General features: G+C 54.6%; 1 protein-coding gene across 19 annotated transcripts in view; it reads right to left on the bottom strand.

The window, feature by feature from the left end:
• ABLIM2 (actin binding LIM protein family member 2) overlaps positions 1–22,548 on the bottom strand; it is a 189,127-nt gene that overhangs the window by 25,019 nt on the left and 141,560 nt on the right. For 4 of the 19 annotated variants that reach the window (XM_074395839.1, XM_074395832.1, XM_074395835.1 and 1 more), the window contains 3 exons: positions 18,979–19,098; positions 17,304–17,356; positions 15,947–16,088 (listed from right to left, as the gene is read on the bottom strand). In XM_074395839.1, the coding sequence (XP_074251940.1) occupies positions 15,947–16,088; positions 17,304–17,356; positions 18,979–19,098 (315 nt within the window). Of the gene's footprint in view, positions 1–2,367; positions 2,430–12,100; positions 16,089–17,303; positions 17,357–18,978; positions 19,099–22,548 lie in introns of those variants that run through there. The other 15 variants (XM_039468299.2, XM_074395840.1, XM_074395842.1 and 12 more) reach the window with 7 other exon arrangements.

The raw sequence follows: 22,548 nt of genomic DNA, 5'->3' as shown, positions 1-22,548 counted from the left end.
GGTCTCACTGCCTCTGTGCTTCAGGCTGCCCAGAATCCTTTCTGGAAGTAAAGGCAAACCAAGAAACTACCCAGCTAATGACTTAGGAGCACTGTAGGGCATCAGCAATAAGGCACAGACGCGCACTCACAGGGGTCTCCAGGGGAAGTGCACGAGTCCAGGTGCTGAGCAGTCCACCTGCAAAAGGTGAAAGATCAAGTATCTGGCCTTCTCACTGAGAAACAGGCATAAAACCACATAAAGGTCTTAGAGTGAAAAAATAGGAAAGAACATTAGCAGGGAAAAGAGAATCCCAAAGCAAAGTCATTAATAATATTCGCCCATCTCCCCCATAAGTAATGGGAAAAGCTAAGGATCGCCGCATGATGAGGAATTCTGTGTATCAGCTCTCCAAGCGTATGCAGAGAGCACACAGGCCAGCGCCCTCCTTTCCACCCCTTAGTCTGCAGGAGAAACACATTCACAGAAGGGTTAGTTCTTAATTCTATAAGGCTGGAGGTTCTGCTCTCAATAGTTCTAGGAGAGGGAGTGAAGCCCATCCCTGCCAGAATGTCTGCATCAGCTGTTCTCAAACTCTTTCAGGCGGTGTGGCATTTGGAGACCACGACCTTCTCTGCAGATGCTGAGAGGCATCAATTCGTATCATTTTAGCACGTGAGCCTAGAGAAGAATCTTCCCAGAGGACGCACAGTCCAGGCGCCAATGACGCGAGACACATATGCAGGGCACGCTGCTCTCTTGCTTTTCTTCTGTATATGGAGGAAAGTCTCCAGGACCTCACGCGGGTTGTGGAACACCCGGCTTGGTCTGGACTGTGAACACTGCACTCACCAGCCCCAGGGTCGGAGAACAGCTGTTCCAAGCAAGAGAACATCTAGACAGGTTTCCCACGCCCACAGGACCCCTCACACTGAGCTCAGGGATTGCCCATCTTGGTGGGCAGGAGTCCTGTGGACACTGGTCCAACTCTCTTATCCCCCCTGCTTTCCATGTGGAAGATGAACAGTGGAGAATTCCTCTGGAGAAAATTCAAAGAAGCATGCCACATGCATGGTCCCCAATTTGGCCCATTCCAGAACAGGAAGAGCGGATCGTGGGGTGGGGGTGGGGTTCGCTAGAATCAAACCATGCAGAGGTGCCCGGGCTGGGGGAGATCCAGGGAGGCCGGGCCTTGGACAAGAACACAGCAGGGGGTCTGACAAAGCCTGAAAGACAGCAGAGGACACGTCAGCCCCCGAGGACACCCACGGCTTCCGGAGATGGTGTCCTGTTGCCTCGACCCCGGGGAGAGAACCTGGCTGGGGGATGCCATTCTGGGGCCACACACAGCTCAGGCTGCTCCGGTTCAACAAAGATGGGGGTCAGCTTCTTAGTGGCCTCTGTTGAGAGGTGAATTGCCTTTGTGTATGGAATAATTTCCAGACTAGGATGAGGCTGCCTTGGTCAATGGGGAGACCCCTGGGCTCGCTCTGTGTGCGTGTGTGTGTGTGTGTGTGTGTGTGCGTGTGTGTGTATGTGTCGGGGGTCTGTGACCAGCAAGCCTGCCCCACCCTAGGGATCCTCACTGGGGACCTCGTGACACTGTGGGCAGAGGAACAAACACGACCAACCCTTCCTAAGGCATTAACTGCCCTGGAGCAACGGGCATGGCCCCTCTGCAAGGCAGCCAGCCCCCAGATTGTCTGGAATTATATTCAGATGCCCCAAGAGTCAGAAAACTCAGGGCAGGAGGGCACCAGCCTTCAGCTCAGGGCAGGAGATGGCACCAGCCTTCAGCTCAGGGCAGGAGACGGCACCAGCCTTCTGCTCAGGGCAGGAGACGGCACCAGCCTTCAGCTGGGGGCAGCCAAAGCACCTGACTGTGAGTTTATCCAATCTCCGTGCAGTCTCAAGTAACAGCTAAGGATTACTTGGGGTAATCACGGTAATGTTAACAGCAGTGAAGGTCAGGGCATCCCAGACAAGGAGGTGGGCACTTGGCTCACACTGGCTCACCAAATGCAACAGCCCTTGAATGTTAGCAGGCTCTGTGTCACAGGAGGAGGAAGAGGATGAGGAGGGGCTTCCTGGAGCTGGCCTGATCACTCTGGGTGGCCCTCGTCTCCCCTGCTCCCATGCACTGAGGTTTCCCTGAGGCCAGGGCAGGGAGGTTGGGTGGGGAGGGTGTTGCCCAGGTCTGGTCCAGTCCTAGTAGGGAAAAAGCGGTGGCGGCAGCAGCAGCCCCTGGGCGGGGCATCAGGCAGAGGCAGGTGGGCGCAGGGTCCCCGGGGCCTCTCCTCCTGCTGCGTGGTCAAGAAGCTGTGGGAAGCGTGCTCAGCCTCACAGTGATCGTTAGTACCCCGTGGCCGGGGAGGGGTCAATACCTACCCGGTGGTCCAAGCCATTCTTTCCACGTCCTGGGAGAGGGTCAGATTTGGAATAGGGGAATCCTGAAACAGACACAGCACAGCTTCGTCACACGCGCAGACTCGGTGCAGCGAGGGGGGTGCAGCCCTGGGGGGCTTCCCACCGGGGTGGGCAAGGCTGAGCCAGTGACACAGGGAAGACCCCCTGAGGACCATGCCCTACCTCAGTGGTGACCTTCTGTCCCCAGGGCACTGACCAAGGAGGAGCTGCAGAGGGGTCATGTCCCAAGCTTGCCCATGACACCAGAAACACCACAGACCGTCAGCCCAGCTGGTTCCTGTGTTCAGGGACAGGCTTGGGCCTGGGCATCACCTGGCACCTGGGCCAAGCCCCTCACTTTACAGATAGGACTTGGGCAGAGTCAGGAAGGGGCGCAGTCTCTGGACCCCTGGAGGAACAGCAGGGCTGTGCCATCCTGTGCCAGAGGCGGTAAATGCAGGTCCACCACAAGCACACGGGGGCTGGAGGGAATTTCATTTCAGTCAACTTCTTGGCTGGGCATGTTGGCTCATGCCTGAAACCTAGAGCTTTGGGAGGCCAAGGTGGGAAAATCACCTGAGGCCAGGAGTTCAAGACCAGCCTGGGCAACGTAGCAAGACCACTCCACAAAAAGCAATTAGCCGGGTGGGGTGAGGCATGCCTGTGGTCCCAGCTATTTGGGAGGCTGAGGTGGGAGGATCCCTTGAGCCCAGGAGGTCAAGGCTGCAGTGAGCTATGCTCACACCACTGCTCTCTAGCCTGGGAGACAGAGGGAGAGCCTGTCTCTAAAATAAATTAGTAAATAAAGAAAGAAAATCCTGGGTTGCTTGCAATTGGGGGATTTCATTTTAACATCCAAATTTCTAGCTTCTCATGAAATAATAAAAGGCTAGTCTGAGACAATGAACTCCCAGCTCCCCGTGGGGCAGGCTCCCCGGGCTGTCAGGAGGGGCCGGCCTTTCCCAGCCCCCACCCAGCTCCCTCCATCACTCCTGTCCCTGGTGGGCCCGGGTGGGCCTGGGAGTTTGCTGGGACTTTGAGACCTCCCAGTTAACCTCTTCAACACCATGTGATGGAAGAGGCGGGAGGAAGTGAGCGCCTGCCTGTCTCAGAGGTGGTGTGATTATATTCTGGAAAAGACCGGCCACAACCTGCACCCTGGAGGGCAGGGCCCTTCACACTCCGGGAAGCATCCTCGAAAGACCTGTCCTGGGTCCCTAAACTGTCTGTCCTTCTACTAGGCTGTGGAGCCTTAAAGAGCATGGGCCACACCTGCCTCATCTGGGGGTGTCTGCCCCAGTACTGGGTCCCAGGGGCACAGGCCAGCCAGGTACAGGGCCAGATGCCCACACTCACTCCTGGGAGCTGGCAGACTACCCATGACGCCTCTGAGGGGAAGGTGGGTCACATGCTTCAGTGCTCACGAGGCCACATGTCTATAGGAAGGACCGTGCCTCCAGGGGCAAGGCGGGTTCTGTGCACAGAACTGCCCGCCCGCCCACTCCAGGGACCTTGCTTCTGAGCAAAGGATGCTTCTCCGGGGGCCTTTCATCTGGGAGTTCCTCACAGACTCAATAAGGACAGAGAAGAAATTCCATGAAGGTCACATGGGGACACAGAGAGACCTGTGGGAGGAGCCTCAGCTGGGGACTTGTTTGCCAGTGGAAAGGTTCTATATGTGGGTCAGGAAGGCCTTTTAAACATCAAGACCAAGGTCTTCAAACTTCTCTTAGCAGAGGGACTGCCTTGACATGAGAGCTCGTACGTGAACCCCAACATGCAAAATAGACAAATGAGGAGCTGGGAAAACAGAGGTGGGGAGAGGGGTGGGGGCAGACACTTGGGGCTATTCCTCTCCCTCCCAGCCCCTCCAATGCACCCCCAGGTGAATGGCCTAGCCAGCTCCTCTCATGTCACAGAAGGGGAGTCGGGGCCCAGAGACATGCAGGAACCTGCCTGAGGTCACCCAGCCGGGTAGTGGCAGTCCCGGGACACCGGATGAGGCCTCCTGCCTTGCAATCCTGGATTCCTCAGGAGACACCTGCTGCCTCCTTCATGCCCAGTCAGGCATGCTCTGGGGTCCCGAGGGCCCTTCCAGCGGCAGCAGGAGCTCCTTAGCAGCAGCAGTGCTAGGTGGTGGTTCTCAAATTGGCATCCCCAGCTACCAGTCCCAGCCCTGAAGCTTGTCAGGAATGCAAATGATTGGACATCACCCCCGACCTCCATGTCAGAATTCTGGGGCTGAGGTCCGGGGATCTGTGTTTTCACAAGGCCTCCAGGCCATCCTGATGTACACTGCCCTACGGCCTCGAGAGCAGAGAGCACCCTCGGCAGGTATCCTGCACCCCTCTTAAGCCTGAGGGCCTTCACCTGCCTGTCCCCTGGAGTCACCTGGACAGTGTGTGAGCTTCCCAGTGCCCAGGCTGCTGCGGACAGTTCTCTACTTTTTTTTTTTTTTTTTTGAGATGGAATCTGGCTCTGTCGCCAGGCGGGAGTGCAGTGGCGTGAACTCGGCTCACTGCAACCTCCGACTCCTGGTTCAAGCGATTCTCCTGCCTCAGGCTCCCAAGTAGCTGGGACTACGGGCAGGGGCCACCATGCCCAGCTAATTTTTATATTTTTAGTAGAGACGGAGTTACACCATGTTGGCCAGGATGGTCTTGAACTCCTGACCTCGTGATCTGCCCAGCTGGGCCTCCCAAAACACTATTACAGGAGTGAGACGCCGTGCCCGCCTTGACTTTTAACCGCTTCACATGCAGGCTGGAAACCTTGCTTCCACGAAGGCCATCTCATTCTCCCCACCTGGAAACTACAACTGTCTCCGGTATGTCTTGTATTTCCCTTGAGCACCCATACCAGATGGTGCTAGAAATTTTGCCTCAACCATCAAATGTGATTTAAGAATGTGATTCTTTCCAAGAGGGCTGTCTATGATACTTCATCCCCGGTTTTACCTGTTCCGAAAATGATCTTTCCTTTCTGAAGTTCCAAGCCTTCTCTTATCATTTCCTTTCTGTTAAGATAAGATTCCTTAGGGCAGGTCTGCAGGATATTTCACTGAACTAGGATTCACACGGACAGTTCTGCTCTTTCAGTGCATGGAAGATGTCAGGGTGCATCCTGCTGGCCTCCCTGGTTTGTGAGGGGAAATCTGCTGTCACTCGAACTGGTGTTTCCCCTCTGTTTTTTTTTTTGTCTCTGGTTACTTTCAACATTTTTTTTTTCTTCCTGCTTAATTTTCAGAAATTTAATTATGATACTTCTTGGTGACGATTTTTGGGGTTTCTCCTCTTTGGGACTCCCTTGGTTTCTGGAACTTGTAGGTTTATGTCTTTCTTTTGCCAAAATTGTTGGGTTTTCAGCCATTATTTCTTGGAACACTTTTTCAAACCCGTTTTCCTTCTCCTCTCTTTCCAGGAATCCAGTGAAACAGATACTGTCCCACGGGTCCCTGAGGCTCCACTCATTTTTTTTCCCGATGTCTCTTTTTTGTTCATATTGGATAATTTTGGTCCTATCTTCAAGTTCATGGATTCTCTCCTCTGTCATACTTGGGTTTTCTGTGATCGAACCCAGAGTGAATTTTTTATTTTGGTTCTTTTTTCAGTTCTATAATTTCCATTTGTTATAGCTTATATTTCTTCGGTGAGACTTTTCCGTTTCAAAAGTATTTGTAATCCTGTGTTCTAGACTCCAGCCGAGGTCACCTGTAATCACATGTTCTAAACTCCAGCCGGGGTCACCTGTAATCGCGTGTTCTAGGCTCCAGCCGGGGTCACCTGTAATCGCGTGTTCTAGGCTCCAGCCGGGGTCCCCTCTAACCGCGTGTTCTAGGCTCCACCCGGGGGTCACCTGTAATCGCGTGTTCTAGGCTCCACCCGGGGGTCACCTGTAATCGCATGTTCTAGGCTCCAGCAGGGGTCACCTGTAATCGCGTGTTCTAGGCTCCACCCGGGGGTCACCTGTAATCACATGTTCTAGGCTCCAGCAGGGGTCACCTGTAATCGCGTGTTCTAGGCTCCAGCCGGGGTCCCCTCTAACCGCGTGTTCTAGGCTCCAGCCGGGGTCACCTGTAATCACGTATTCTAGGCTCCAGCTGGGGTCACCTGTAACCTGTAATCGTGTGTTCCAGGCTCCACCCGGGGGTCCCCTCTAATCGCGTGTTCTACACTCCAGCCAGGGTCACCTGTAATCGTGTGTTCCAGGCTCCAGCCGGGGTCACCTGTAATGGCGTGTTCCAGGCTCCAGCCGGGGTCACCTGTAACCTGTAATCATGTGTTCTAGGCTCCAGCTGGGGTCACTTGTAATCGCATGTTCTAGGCTCCAGCCGGGGTCACCTGTAATCACGTGTTCTAGGCTCCACCCGGGGGGTCACCTGTAATCGCGTGTTCTAGGCTCCAGCCAGGGTCACCTGTAATTGCGTGTTCTAGGCTTCACCCGGGGGTCACCTGTAATCGCGTGTTCTAGACTCCAGCTGGGGTCACCTGTAATCGTGTGTTCCAGACTCCAGCCGAGGTCACCTATGATCATGTGTTCCAGGCTCCAGCCGGGGTCACCTGTAATCGTGTGTTTCAGACTCCAGCCGGGGTCACCTGTAATCGCGTGTTCCAGGCTCTAGCCAGGGTCACCTGTAATTGTGTGTTCCAGACTCCAGCCGGGGTCACCTGTAATCGCGTGTTCCAGACTCCAGCCGGAGTCACCTGTAATCGTGTGTTCCAGGCTCCAGCCAGGGTCACCTGTAATCGCGTGTTCTAGGCTCCAGCCTGGGTCACCTGTAATCGCGTGTTCCAGGCTCCAGGGGGGTCACCTGTAATCGCGTGTTCTAGGCTCCAGCAGGGGTCACCTATGATCATGTCTTCCAGGCTCCAGCCGGGGTCACCTGTAATCACGTGTTCCAGACTCCAGCCGGGGTTACCTGTAATCGTGTGTTCCAGGCTCCAGCCAGGGTCACCTGTAATGGTGTGTTCCAGGCTCCAGCCGGGGTCACCTGTAATGGCGTGTTCCAGGCTCCAGCCGGGGTCACCTGTAACCTGTAATCATGTGTTCTAGGCTCCAGCTGGGGTCACTTGTAATCGCATGTTCTAGGCTCCAGCCGGGGTCACCTGTAATCGCATGTTCTAGGCTCCACCCGGGGGGTCACCTGTAATCGCGTGTTCTAGACTCCAGCCAGGGTCACCTGTAATTGCGTGTTCTAGGCTTCACCCGGGGGTCACCTGTAATCGCGTGTTCTAGACTCCAGCCGGGGTCACCTGTAATCGTGTGTTCCAGACTCCAGCCGAGGTCACCTATGATCATGTGTTCCAGGCTCCAGCCGGGGTCACCTGTAATCGTGTGTTCCAGACTCCAGCCGGGGTCACCTGTAATCGCGTGTTCCAGGCTCTAGCCGGGGTCACCTGTAATTGTGTGTTCCAGACTCCAGCCGGGGTCACCTGTAATCGCGTGTTCCAGACTCCAGCCGGAGTCACCTGTAATCGTGTGTTCCAGGCTCCAGCCAGGGTCACCTGTAATCGCGTGTTCTAGGCTCCAGCCGGGGTCACCTGTAATCGCGTGTTCCAGGCTCCAGGGGGGTCACCTGTAATCGTGTGTTCTAGGCTCCAGCCGGGGTCACCTATGATCATGTCTTCCAGGCTCCAGCCGGGGTCACCTGTAATCACGTGTTCCAGACTCCAGCCGGGGTTACCTGTAATCGTGTGTTCCAGACTCCAGCTGGGGTCACCTGTAATCGCATGTTCTAAGCTCCAGCTGGGGTCACCTGCTGCTGCTGGGTGGGAGATGCAGGATGGCTGTGTTTTTCCTGGAGTCCTCAGGCCCCCTCACTAGCCACTGTTTCTAAAGTATTTGTAATTGCTTATTGAAGCATTTTGTAATGACGGATGCCTTAAAATCCTTGTCAGGCAATTCCACCCTCAGTTCTTCCCAGGGTTAGTATCTGCTGACTGCCACTCACCTCGTTTCTCTCCAGGGTTCTTGGTGTGATGGACAATTTGCAGTATCTGGGCATTTTGGATATTACGTTCGGAGGCTGATCTTGTGAAGTGTTAACTCCTCTACTTGAGCACGCGTCGTCCTGTTTAGGTTGAGCGTGTATGGCCTGGTCTTTTGGAGGCTATGGTTCCCAAGTTTTGGGTCCCCTCTCTGAGCCTTGGTGTCTCCATTTGAGGAACGGGGGCACCCATCATTCCTAAGCAGCAGTGAACGCGAGGCCCCACGGCTGGTCTGAGCTGCAGACTTCAGGAACAAGTGAGACAGGCCTGACGTGGCCACAGAGGCCTTGCTGTGGCCCGGCTTGTGGAATTGAGGTGCTGAACCTCAGGCCGCAGGATCCTCATGTGCCCACGTGCACGCTCCTCACTCCCACGTGCTCCCTGCAGGACTGGATCACATCTGTTCTTACAGATGAGGGAACTGCAAACTCAAGAGACGTTTCTCTTGTGCCCAAGGTCACACAGCAAGTGACAGGCTGGGATTCAATCATGGGTGGACCAGCACCCTCAGGCAGTGTCTCTGGAGACCCCTCACATGCTCTCCTGGACACTTCTGCAGCTTTGTATTCAGGGTGGCCACCTTCATGTCCCCCACCCCACAGAACAAATGCTGGGTCCCTAGAGGGAAGGCTGCTGGTCAGGAAGCTGTCCCTGGAGCCTTTGGGAAGACACGGCCAACCACAAGCACAGACAGCAAGGCCACTGCCTGGGAACAGGAGGCGCGGGAATCTCACACTGCTCTGAGGCACTAAGAGTCCATGGGGAGAAAAGCACACGGGTGACAGGTCCGTGCACCAGGCCTGGACTGGGGACGGAGGCAGAGCCTCCAGTGTGGGGTGGGGCTCTCCAGAGCCCAGGCGGCATTGGAGGCCGACAGAGGAGGCCCTGGGGCTGTGGCCGTGAGACAACATGAGCTCCCAGAGGGACACAGGGGGCCACCTGGAGCCTGTGCTGCTACTCGAAGGACTGGGAGGCCACACCCTACCCAGTCCCTGGGCGTGGGTGAACCCGCTGGGCGTGGGGAGGCATGGGGATTCCAGCTGAAAGCTAGCCTCCAGCCAACTCAATGGGGGCAGCTGCTCCCTGGGGCTCTGGAGCCCAGCATGCTCGGCCTGGGCCACTGTCCCCGGGGTGGGGTATACCTCCAGCCACAGCATCTTCTCCTGGGCCAGGGACCTCTCCCTGACCTCTGAAGCTCCCTCTGCTTTCTCTGGGGGCTCAGAGAGCACCCTGCCCGCTCAGCAGGAGGCCAGGCCTTCCAGAAAGGCCATCACTGGGGTCCTAGCTGGCCACTCCTCCCTAATATCCTCTGCATGGAGGGACCCTCCAGCCACCTGCTGGACCCCAAGGTGCCCACGCCTAAGTCCCCAGCCCTCCTTGGGCTGTCCCTGCCTGCCTTTTCCCCAGGATCAGCCCTGCTGGCTGCCCCTGTCCGCGCTTTCCCAGCCCACTCCTGGGTCCTCCCTCCTGGGTGCTCCTCCCCACTTCCTTCATGGAGCCTCCTGCCCCATGACGGCACCTTCCCAGCTGCTCCCTTGTCAGCCCACGTATGTGGAGGCTTTTTCTCTTTTTCTCTCTCCTCCCAGCATTTTGCTGAGACGAGGAGATGGAAGGACGCTGACAAGGAGCAGGCTTGGAGCCAGGCAGGAGGTTTGGGTCTCAGACCCTCTTGAGAAAGGAACGCAAACTCAGGGCGCAGCCGTGTGCTCACAGTCAGAGTGGCCGGGGCTGCCAGCTCTCAGGGTTCCAGTCCCATCTGGGGGCCTCCAGCCTGGCTGTCTCCTCCGAGCTCCATCCGCCCCCGGCAGCCCTGCCTGGACATCTCAGGCAATCCAAGCCCACGTGAAGACACCCACCTGTTCCCACCCCACCACGGCGGCCTGCGCCAGAACCACCCAGCGTCTTCCTTGATTCTGTCATCCCCGCAGCCCGTGGTTCCTGAGCTGCTCCTATGCGGGCCCTGCCGGTGAGATCCTTCCAGAGCCCCCAGCTGCTTTTGTGCGCGCCACAATTCCTCTCGCCCTGGCTGAGCAGCCTCTGGTCCACCGTCTGTGCAGCTGCCTTCTGATGCTTTAAACATGTGACACAAAACCTCACTCCCATGTCGTGCCAACTCGCCCTCCCTGGCACTGCACTCCAGACCTTTCCTGACTGGACCTCGGCCTGCTTCTGCCAGCTTCCGGTGCGTCCCACCCTGCCACCCTCGATGCCTCAGTTTCCCAAGGCCACCCTGCTCCTGCCTGGCTGTGCTGCTTAAACCCTGAGTCAGGCCTGGGTCCTCCAAAGGGTGCACAAACCTGACACGTGGCCCATGCTGTTCTTCCAACCTACGGCCCAGCCTCCGCCCTCGGGGAGCTGAAATGCCTTCCCCCGTATGCTGCCCCTATTCAAGGCTACACCCGCTTCAAGCCGTGCCAGGCACCGTCTCTCTGCCCTGACTACTTACTGCGTTTGACAGTGCACGATTCCCCGGCCCTCTCTGTCCCTCCTAGCACAGGGCACTGATGTAACTCACGTTCAGCTTGCTTCTATGTCGCCCCGTCCCCACTAGAATGTTGGCTCCCAAGACAGGGAACTTTGTCTGTTTTGGCCTCTGCTCTGTCCCCGGCATCCAGGACAGCGCCAGAACACAGCGAGAACTCATGAAATACAGACAGATGCCTCTTGGCTCACCATAGGCTCAACACATCCCATAAACCCAGTAAGATAAAAAGATCCTAAGTCGAAAACGCATTGAATGCACCTAACCTAGTGAACATCACGGCTTAGCCAGCCTGCTTTAAACATGCTCGGAAACCAGCGTTAGCCTTCGCCCTGTCAAGGCAGAGTCATCTCACGCACAGCCTGGTGCATCGCTAGGGGCTGACCGGCTTGTTCATTCGCTGAATGCTGTACTGAGGGTGAGAAGCAGTGGGTGTGTGGGCCCTCCAGGTATGCTTTCTACCTGGTGTACACGGCTTCCACGCCAGCGTAAAGTCACACAGTCCCAGGTCAGAAGCTGGCGAGCGCCCGCATCTGCTCACTGGCAGCCCCCACCCACTGTCTCTGGGCTGCTATGCTCTTCTTCCAGTTCTTTTTTATTTTATTATTTTTTTTTTTGAGACAGAGTCTCGCTCTGTCCCCCAGACTAGAGTGCAATGGCGCAATCTCGGGTCACTGCAACCTCCGCCTCCCGGGTTCAAGCAATTCTCCTGCCTCAGCCTCTCAAGTAGCTGGGATTACAAGCATCCTCCACCACGCCTGCCTAATTTTTCGTATTTAGTTTCACCATGTTGATCAGGCTGGTCTCAAACTCCTGACCTCAGGTGACCCACCCACCTAGGCCTCCCAAAGTGCTGGGATTATAGCCACCGTTCCTGGCCCTCTTCTTCCAGTTCTGATGTTTGAGGATTCCACCCTCAGGGGGGTCTCACATCTCTAAGCCTGAGCCACGTGCCCTGCCCGTCCCACCAGATACTCTCTGGAGATTCACAGGTAGCCTATCAGGGAGTCTCTTCCTTCAACCGTGGACTAAGGAATGTGAGAAGAACTTTTCTGCCCCACTTTGCAACTCCGGAGGAATAAAAGGAGAAAGGAGGAAGGCCACCTCTGTCCCAGCCCCCACCCACCGCCTTCCCTTCTGCTGGCAGGAACAGGAAAGCTGCAGCAGAGATGCCGCCTCCCGCCCCTCCCTCCCAGCAGGCTCCGAGACCAGGCAGCGGGGAGACAAGCAGACACAGGACTCCACCTGGTCCCACAGCCAGGGAGCACAAGAGGGGACAGAAAATGCCAAAGCCCCAGCAGGTTGGGGGTGAAGCGCCCCCACGGGGGCCCCCCTGTGCTGCCGTGGTAGTTAATTCAGAGCTTCCCTCACCCCGTCCAACCTGGCCAAGCCACCCTGACTCCCACACTCCCACTGCTCACACGGGCCTCACGTGCTGGCATTTGAGGAAAGGGACTTATTCCCTGTAGAAGTGCTGGGTCCTTTCCAGGGGCCGCTGAGTCCTCTGGGCTGTGCCTCAAGCTGCCCATGGGGTTTGTATTATGCTGACATGCCTCTGACCTCCAAGGGTGGGATGTGGAAGACCTCAAAAGAGAGGATGGGGCCTCAAGAGGTTAGGAATGTGGAACCCCAAGCAGCAGCAGGCCGGGCTGCCAGGGAGGGGAGGACGTGGGACCCCCTTGTGTCCCTTGCCAGGGCAGCGAGCCTCGTCCAATAACGCCTCTTGCAACAAAAAATCCATAGCCTCCCTTCCTGTGCAGAATTCAGGTTCACTGATAATATAAACTGCTCTGCATGTAGTCCAGATAAACCCCTCTGTGTAATATAAAAAGGAACAGAAAAATAGTCTGTAATAATATAGAGATTTCTATATTATTGAAATCTATAGAATTTCTATATTATGGAAATCTATTCTATAGAAATAGATTTCTATATTATGGAAATCTATTCTATATTATATTTCTATGTCTAATAATATGACACCTTCTTTGGAGGGATGGTGGTGCCTGCTGAGAACTAATGGGGTGGGGATGGCTCCCTGGCTTGTCACCACTGTAGAGTCCTCTGGCTTCCCTGCTGGGGAACAGGGACTGGGCCACGCTCACCACTGCCTCTCCAGTGCCTAGCACCAAGCCCAGCGCATAGTAGGTGCTCAGTAAGTATTTTGTGGAGGGATGGATGAATGACTGAATGATGGATTCAGTCCCGGGTGAGATGCGCAGATGGTGCTGTGGGTGACACGACTTTGTGACCCAGCCCTTGTGAGGCCACAGCAGCACCCGGCGGGCAGGTGGCGGCGGACGTGCGTGCACTCACTCTGTCGGCGTCTCTGCCTCTCCCAGCCCCCTGCATGCTTCTCCTGGGGCTCCTCTCATCTTCTCTGTCCCCCTCGGCGCCCCGCTCAGCGTCTGGCACAGAGTGGGTGCTCAATAAATACCCGTTGAATGTAACGCATTTCAATTCAACAGACATTTATTGAGTGCCCACTGTGTTGAGTGTCACAATCCTACCTTCCTTGGGCGCCACCGATGGGCGGCCCGAGGCACGGGGGCCAGCCTTGCTGTGTGCAAACGCTCTGTTCAGTGAACACTGTATGCAAATGGAACTGGTGCGCATGGACTCAGGTCTGGGGCTACTTGGTGAGAATCAAAAGGACCCCGACAGAAAAGAGTGGCTAGCTCTCCATCTCCGTGTGCTCCCCTTCCCGCCTGGATTCCTCAGGAGGCCGCAGATGGCAAGGCTCACCTGATCCAGGCACAGCTGGCAGCCTGGGTCGTCGCTGCCATTCCCATGCAAATCGGGAAACAAGGCAATGCCATGGAGATGGAAATAAAGGCACGATCAGAATGGTTAGACACCGTGGGTTCCTGCTCAGAGGACATAACGTCAAAACACCAGCAGAAAGCGCAGGAAGGACAGCGGCACAGCCACAGCCTCGTAAGCAGGCACGGCAGGGGGAAGACACACACCTTCGCTGGCGCACAATCCCCCAGGGGAATTCGTGAGCTCAGCACGGGCCGTAGGAGTCCTGCAGACCCAGCACGCCAGGACGGAGGCCGCTGCATCCTGCATGGGTCTGCACAGGCAGCCTGGAAGGAGAACGTGGCAGCGAGGGGCAGGGCTGACACAGGCCCTGGCCGCTGAGTGACCTGCCATGGCTTCTGGGCCTCGAAGGGCCTGCCCCTCGCCAGGCTTGTGAGCTCCTGGAGCAACTCCAGGGCACCTACATTCCGGCATTTTTAAATGAGGAAGCGGTATAAGAGGGGAAGCCACATGTGCAGGCCACACAGCCTTTCAGGGGCCCGGGGGGTCCGGGGGGCAGCCCGGCTGTAGCCTGGCTTCTCCCACACAGCACCCCTCCTCCCACAGTCCTGAGCCACAGGCAGGCCACAGACATGAGTGGGAATTCTGGGGACAATAGTTGGCCTCCTCAAAGAGTCTGAGGGTCATCAAATTGGGGGGGTCATCAAATTGGGGGGGTCACGAGTGTGGCCCCAGCCTTGCAGAGTCCTGCCGGCCACCTGGATAGGAAGGACTGAATGCTGAATGATGCCACCCTGAGATCCCCAAACACTGATTTCCTGGTTCCCAGGGCCAGGGCCAGGGCCAACGCCTTGATGCCGGGACACTGAACAAGGTGGGGATGGTGCTGGGGACGCTACTGAGCTGGTGTAAGAGGAGCTCCCCTTACAAACACAACCGCCATCAGGACACGTGAGTGCAGGGCAGAGGGGCCACGGGCCAGGCCAATGTTCCCTGGCCTGCAAGCAAGCACTGTACCAGCCGGGGGCAGGGATTCCTGGGACCCGAGAGAGAGGGACTGGGGGACTGGCAGGCAGCTGCCCATGGGGCACAGGCAGGCATATGCGGACCAGCCCCATAGCCCCCTGCCCTGCCTGCAGATGAAATGGGCAGTTCACCCGGAGGGAACAGGCTGCCATCTGGGGTTGGCCCCTCTCCCTCTGGGGGATTTTTTTGCAGGTGGCTTGGTGGCTTTCCTATGGCAACATCAGCCTTGTGCCCAGCCTCTGGGATCCTGATATTTACAAAGCTGCACCCCAGGTGGGGACAGAGGCCCGAGGGGTACACAGACACCTGCTTACAGAGCAAGCGACACACCTTTCTTTGTTTCAAGTGATTCTTTAACGTATTATAGTCTCCAAGCTTCTGCGGCACATTGAAACACTTTTCTACTTAAGTTGTTAAGTGAGATGGTTTACAGTTTCCAGGCATGAAGGTGAGGATGAGGATGAGAAGCAGTTTCTGTTTACAGAGCATCTACTATGGCTGGCTGAGTGCCACACATGTACCCACTTCCACTTGGCCCGTCACATGGCTGGTCAGTGGTGAGCTCGAATTTGAATTTGGGTCTGCCTCACTGCAAAACCAGGTCTTTCTTCTGCTCTCACACCTCCCGGCCCCTGCTTCCAAGCTAAGCCCAAGGAAAACTGCCCCCCGCCCAGCCGAGACCCTTCTGGGAGGCGCTGAGTGAGTCTGGCTGCATCTGCTACTGGTTTTCACCTACGAGTTACAGCGGCTGGAAGCAAACAGCATTATCTGAAGTTTTCTGTACATTTGAAAATCACCCCGATTCAGTCTTCAGAACACCCCTAGGGGCAGGCAGACGCCATCCCTGTCTCCCTGTGAGGCCTGAGGCCGTGCCTTGTTCAGGATGAGTCACAGGGGACAGGGACGGTGCTCTGTCACCAACTCCAAGTCTGTACTCATCAGCCGGACCATGCCCATGTGTGCTCTGGAGGGAAGAGGCCTCGACTCCCACCCGTCAGCCCGGACGCCTTTCTCCTGAGCAGCCCAGGAGCAGATCTGGCATTCTGCATTCTCGAAGGCCCTGGAGAGCTGTGAGGGGACATGCAGGCATGACCCCTGCTAGCAGACTGGCTCGGGGACGGCCAAGTGAGCAAACTGCAGGAGCCCCGTTTTCCATCCAGTCGGTGCTTAGGTTTGCTGGCTTGCTCTTATGCTTTTTAACAGGCAAGGCTTAGATTTGGGGGGATTGCTCTGAGTTACGGGGCCCCTTTGCTGCAAGGCCTTTTGTGCACATCACAGCTCCTTCTTCAAAAGAACCACTCACGTGCGTGAAAGCTGTCCCCTGGCGTCCGGTGGAGAGGGTCCCTTTCGGGCCCGCTGCTGTGGGACAAGGACTGGCTGTCCAGGTCTGGAGAGTTGGTCCTGGTGTCTGACTCCCCCTTGAGCATCAGCCAGCTGCTCTTCTGCTGAAGGAAAAAACAAAGTCACGTGGATTTCGAGGTCGCCTGCAGTGGTGGAAACATCTCACTGGACCTTTCTTGCAGCTTCTTTACTTTTTTTTTTTTTTTTTTTTTTTTTTTTTTTTTTTTTTTTTGAGACAGAGTTTCGCTCTTGCTGTCCAGGCTAGAGTGCAGTAGTGCGATCTCTGCAACCTCCACCTCCCGGGTTCAAGCGATTCTCCTGCCTCAGGTTCCCGAGTAGCTGGGACTACAGGCGCATGCCACCACGCCAGGCCAATCTGTATATTTTTAGTAGAGACGGAGTTTCACTATGTTGGCCATGATGATCTTGATCTCTTGACCTCGTGATCCACCTACACTGGCCTCCCAAAGTGCTGAGATTACAGGCGCGAGACACTGCGCCTGGCCAGCTTCCTTGCTTTTAACCTATGAGCTGACCCCAGTGTGAGAAAACTCAATACGTGAGAAATGTAGCTTTCAATAGAAACCTCGCCGCTGAGTGAGACCTATCCAGACGCCGTGGAGGTACATGGAGCACCTAGAGGAAAGGGAGCTGCCCCAACTTACGGACACAGCCATCCAGGCTCCGGGGGGCCAGGGACCCGCAGGGATCCGCATGGGAAGAACGAGGGAGGCTGCCAAGTCCAGCCTTGGGCTCTTCCCACACACAACCCTGCGTTCCAGCGCTAGCACAGGTGAAGGGAGCCAGGGAGGTTGAACGCAGCCCAGGCGCCACGCCCAGCGCACAGCCTGCTTTTGTGACGAGCATGTCGTTGGAACACGGAGATGCCCGTTCATGTCTCGGCTCTGGCTGCGCTCACAGAGTTCGGTGGCTGCACTGGAGACGGTGTAGCCCCACAAAGCCGGACGTATTTACTCTCTTTATGGCCCTGTATGAAAAACGCCTGCTGAACCTGTTCTAGACTAGAGGATGCCCCAGGGATACACTCTGGTTTATTTCCCTTTCATGGCACACATCTCTTGAGTCGCAGAACCATAACCAAGGCACACGGGCATATAACCAGGACCTTGGTAGAAGGTGTGTGTGTCCTAAACGCAGGAAGGAAACGGAAGGAAGGGCCTCGTGCTTTCGGCCTTGCAGGGCCCCTAGGGAACAGAACGCATGAGAAAGATTCTGAAGTTCCCACTGGAGACGCTCCCACAAAATCGCCTTCTTTCTGAGCAAGGCTGTTCTAAGCTAGCTCTGCTCCCTGGCATTACCTTCCTGCTATCCTGGTCGAAGCTCCCATCCTCCGCATCGGATCGCCTCGCAGCTGGAAGGGAAAGATCAATTTGTAAAGGCAACACACCATTTATTGTGGGTTTCCACATCACAATTTCCCATGTTACAGTTATGCTCAAAAATGAAAAATCAATCAAAGAGAAGGTCAGTCGTATGAGTGCCTTTCGAGGGGTAAGGAACAGAGAGTGAGCTGGACGAGGCCCCCAGAGAACCTGCCCGGGGAGCAATGGCAGCAGGGGTGTGAAGTGAGGCCCGATTTCAGTTCCAGCCAAACATCCACACAGAGCAGAGCCACGTTTGCAGATGCAGCCACGTGGCCTTTGATTTTGTTTTGTTTTGTTTTTGAGACGGAGTCCCACTCTGTCGTCACCCAGGCTGGAGTGCAGTGGTGCAATCTCAGCTCACTGCAACGTCTGCCTCCCGGGTTCAAGCGATTCTCTTGCCTCAGCTACCCAGGGAAGCTGGGATTACAGGTGTGTGCCACCACGCCTGGCTAAGTTTTGTATTTCTGGTAGAGACAGGGTTTTGCTATGTTGGCCAGGCTGGTCTTGAACTCTTTTTTTTTTTTTTTAATTATTATTTTTTAAAGTAGTGATGGTTTACTTAAAAAGCTTATGAGGTAATACATATAGTATATGACCATAGAAATTATAATACTAGATTGAAAATGATAACACCTCTTAGAAAAAATTTTAAATGCTCTGGTTTCCAAAGCAAAATGAAGATTTCTTTTTTTTTTTAAAAAAAAAAAACAAAACCCATGCTATCTCACCAAATCCCCCCGCCACCACCTCCAGCTCTGTCCCTCCCCTATTTTCCCACCAACATACACGGTCTTGAACTCTTGACCAAGTTCTCAAGTGATCCACGTGCCTCAGCCTCCCAAAGTGCTAGGATTACAGGCTTGAGGCACCATACCCGGCCCATGTGGCCTTTTGAGAACATGCATTTTAAAAACCTCCCACCTAACACAAAGTCTCAGTCATGGAGGTCAACGTGTCTGAGCTGGGCAAGGGGCTCTGCGTATGCCAATACCTACCCCACCCGCTCCCCCAGGAAGGGGCTTCACACTGTTTCACAGATCAAGAGACTGAGGCTCAGGGACGTGGCACGCCTCACACAGGGTCACGGATGAGTGGGCACCAGAGGCCGACGTGAGCCAGGCCTTCTGAGCCCAAAGTCCTTCCCTGTCTGCCCCACCTGGCTAACTGCTGGCAAACTGCAAAATGGTGACGGTTTCTGCTACTGGAAGACGTCCACGGTCAGGAAATGACAAGATTACAAAACACAACCAGAAATGGACTCAATGTTAACTAGAACAAGCAAAAGTCCATTTCGCAACAGTCCCTTTACCAAGGATACTGTCTGGAGCTGAGTAATGAAGCGTCTGGATTTTCCATTCGCCTTTTTTGTGGGGAGGTTGTCACCCAGCTGGGCTGACATCTCCAGCCAAGAATGAGCAAATAAATCACACGAGGCCATGCTGACATTTCTCGGCATCCAATTTCGTACGTAAAGCCCCACACCTTCTGTATCCCGTACAGAAAACACTGACCCCCATGCACTGAACAATTACACAAAAACCCGTCTCGGTCCCCAGCCCACCACGAAGACCCGGGCCTCAGGAAGGACACGCCGAGGCGGGCTTCTTACCTGCAGCGGGCGGCAGGCTCGGGCCCGTCTGTCTTTTGGCGTACCCTGCCTCCTGCACCACCAAGGACAAGACTGATACCAGGCCAGAGAGCTTGGAAATTTGGGATTGGACTACAGGACCTTGACAAGATAAGGCCAAAATTGAAGACTGAGCAGTTCCGTTCCGAATACACTGACATCTCGTTACTCTCAACGGCTACCTGTTTCTCCTTCGTCCAGGAGTGACAGTGATTTTCAGCGTGAAAACACAAAGCCCTGCTCTCCCCACTCGCAGAGGCAAATCGACGCCCAGCCTGGCTCCAGAAGTGCCTGATGGAGAGGCAGAGGGGGCAGGGAGCTCTGGGGGACGCATGCCCACAGCTGGACTCTCCTGTTGCCCAGACAACAGCCGTCGCCCGGCAGCGGAGCCCTTGAGCATGCGGCCACGCATCAGTCATGACTCTTGGCAGCTGCCCAGCAAGTCCCAGGGACGAGGCAGGCCAGGGACTACTTGGAGCTCTAAGGGCATAGCCATCGTCCGAGCCAGAGAAGTCCCTGGGGCTGAGTCGGCTGGTAAAAGTAAGTGCACCATTTCCTGAAAAGCCAGGACGCCGAAATGTGGATCACACCACTTGGAGTAATCTGCACGTGCACGAATAATTAGTTTGCTCCAGATGAAGGGCCCTTGGGGACATGAAATCCCAGCCCTTGGAATTCAGGCCTGGGGGCCCAGAGGTCACCCTGACTGCAAGGACTTCCCGCAGCTACGGAAGATGGCTGACCAGACACATTCTGGCTGGAGAGCCATCTCAGGTCTCAAGAACAGCCCCTGACATCTGAGAGAGGGATATTCTGCCAAGATTTAGCAAGCTTCCTCTGCAAACACTGCCAGCTCCTCCAGATGGGCATAGTTTAACCAGACTTGGACCAAGGACTTTTTGAAAACCAGTTTGCAAGCTCACAAAACAGACAACCAAGTCTCTTGAGAACTAGGAGCCTGGGTAGGAAAAGATAGAAAACTGGCACTTTGGATTATTGGTGGCTTGCTCCCGTAACAGCTCTGAGCCTCAGTTTCCTCATCTGTAAAATAGGCAAAGGATGCCTACCCTCCAAGTTGTGAGGACCACGTGAGAAAACCTGCATGAATGTGGGGACATAATGGAAAACTCAGCTTACAGGTTTGAAAAATTCGGGATAAACGAGAGGCCAACGCTGAGGCTGATTTGTAGCACGCTGCTTTGGGATGTCAGACAGATCAGTTCAGGACAATCAGAGAAAGAGAGTTTAAAATGTCTCTTGCATCACACAGGAGCTCCTCCCGAGTTCTGGAATGCATTTGTCATGAGGAACCCTCTTGGGAAAGGCTGACTTTCTATTCCCTGTATTCCTTGGGATACCTTTGGTTGGCAGCGTCTGAATGAAAGAGGTCTCAAATTACTTTTCTATGTACAGAACTGGCCTGCTTTTCCTCCTTCCCAAACCCCATCTTATAATTCATTCACATATGAACATCCATGCCAGCCTGTGGACATCCCTTACCCCTTTACTCCTTCTTACATACACTTTATCTATTCATCCATCTACCCATCCACCCATCTGCCCATTCATCCATGCATCTACCCACCCATTCACCCACCCATCCATCCATCTATCCATCCATCTACCCACCCATCCACCAACTCATCTTTCATCCATCCATCCATTCATTCATTCATCCATCCATCCATTCATTCATCCATCCACCCATCTACCCACCCACCCATCCATTTATCCATCCACTCACTCACCCATCCATCCATCCATCCATTCATCCATCCACCCACCCACCCATCCATCCACCCATCCACCCACCTATCCACCCATCTGTTCATTTATCTACCCATCCATCCATCTACCCATCTACCCACCCATCAATCCATCCACCCATCCATTCACCCACCCACCCATCCATCCACCCATCCACCCACCTATTCACCCATCTGTTCATCTATCTACCCATCCATCCATCTACCCATCTACCCACCCATCAATCCATCCACCCACCCATCCATTCACCCATCCACCCATCCTCCCATCCACCATCTATTCATCTATCTATCCATCCATCCATCTACCCATCCACCCACCCATGCATCCATCTACCCCATCCCTCCACCCATCCTTCATCCATCCATCCACCCATCCACTCATCTATTCATCTACCCATCCATCTACCCATCCACCCATCTTCCCATTCATCCATCCATCCATCCACCTATCCTTCATCCATCCATTCATCCATCCATCCACCCACCTATCCACCCATCTATTAATCTATCCATCCATCCATCCATCCATCTGTCCATCCATCTATCCACCCACCCCCCATCCACCCCACCACCCATCCATCTACCCATCGATCCATCCATCCTTCACTCACCCATCCATCCATCCACCCAGCCACCCAAACATCCATTTACCCATCCATCCACCCACCATCCATCCATCTATCCATCCACTTGTGCATCCATTATTTTTATATTCATCCAGCTTCCACTAATCTACTCAATCACCTACTCATCCATCCATCCATCTACCCACCCACCCACCCACCCACCCATCTGCCCACTTACCCATGCATTCATCTATCCCTCTCTTTGTCCACTTCATTTCTTTGCTCACTGATGCATCCATTCATCCATGTAGCCCTTAATGCATGGATCAGTCCATCTACCCTCTGTTCACTCTTAGCCCCTCAACCTTTGTCCCCCTCTCTGTCTCGAGTGCCTACTGTGCACTGTACTATCTTAAGAATGGGGCATGCTGAAAAAACTCAGACATGACCCTTGTCTTTCAGAAGCTTACAGGCCAGTGAAGTGGAGGCAGAGGTGGTACATAACAAGAGCTTTGATGGGAAGGGCAAAGTCAACACAGAGGTGTGTTCCTGAGAACATGCATGTGGTAAGTACTTACTGAATACATCTACTCATTGGATAAACCCTGTATTGTGGTCTGGATAAACTCTTCTTTTTTGAGACAGAGTCTCGCTCTGTCGCTCAGGCTGAAGTGCAATGGCACAATCTCGGCTCACTGCAACCTCTGCCTCCTGGGTTCAAGTGATTCTCCTGCCGTAGCCTCCTGAGTAGCTGGGATTACAGGTGCTTGCCACCGTGTCTGGCCAATTTTTTGCATTTTTAGTTGAGATGACATTTTGCCATGTTGGTCAGGTTGGTCTTGAACTCCTGACCACAGATGATTCACCCGCCTTGGCCTCCCAAAGTGCTGGGATTACAGGAGTTGAGTCACTGGGCCTTGGGTAAACATTTTTAAAGCATGTTAATAGATAATAATAGATGCTATGAACCTAATTTACTGATGAGGAGACCGAGGTCCAGAGTCTAAGGTCACATAGATGGTAATTGGAACCTTGTCTGTCTCTGACCCTGAAGCCAGAGCTGGAGTCACTTTGTCCTCCATGTCAGACACGTAAATTTTGAGACTCAGGGCTGCATCGCCAACCACTTGACTTCCTGTAACGTGTACAAATCCGCTTCCCCACAGAGCAGCTGAAGAGAGATGCTTCGAGGGCCACGGCTGCATCTGATAAGCCTC

Source organism: Saimiri boliviensis, chromosome 3 (genome assembly GCF_048565385.1).
Source record: "Saimiri boliviensis isolate mSaiBol1 chromosome 3, mSaiBol1.pri, whole genome shotgun sequence".
Taxonomy (NCBI): Eukaryota; Metazoa; Chordata; class Mammalia; order Primates; family Cebidae; genus Saimiri; species Saimiri boliviensis.
Note: the sequence above shows the minus strand (reverse complement) of the source record. Positions and strands in the feature narration are given on the sequence as shown.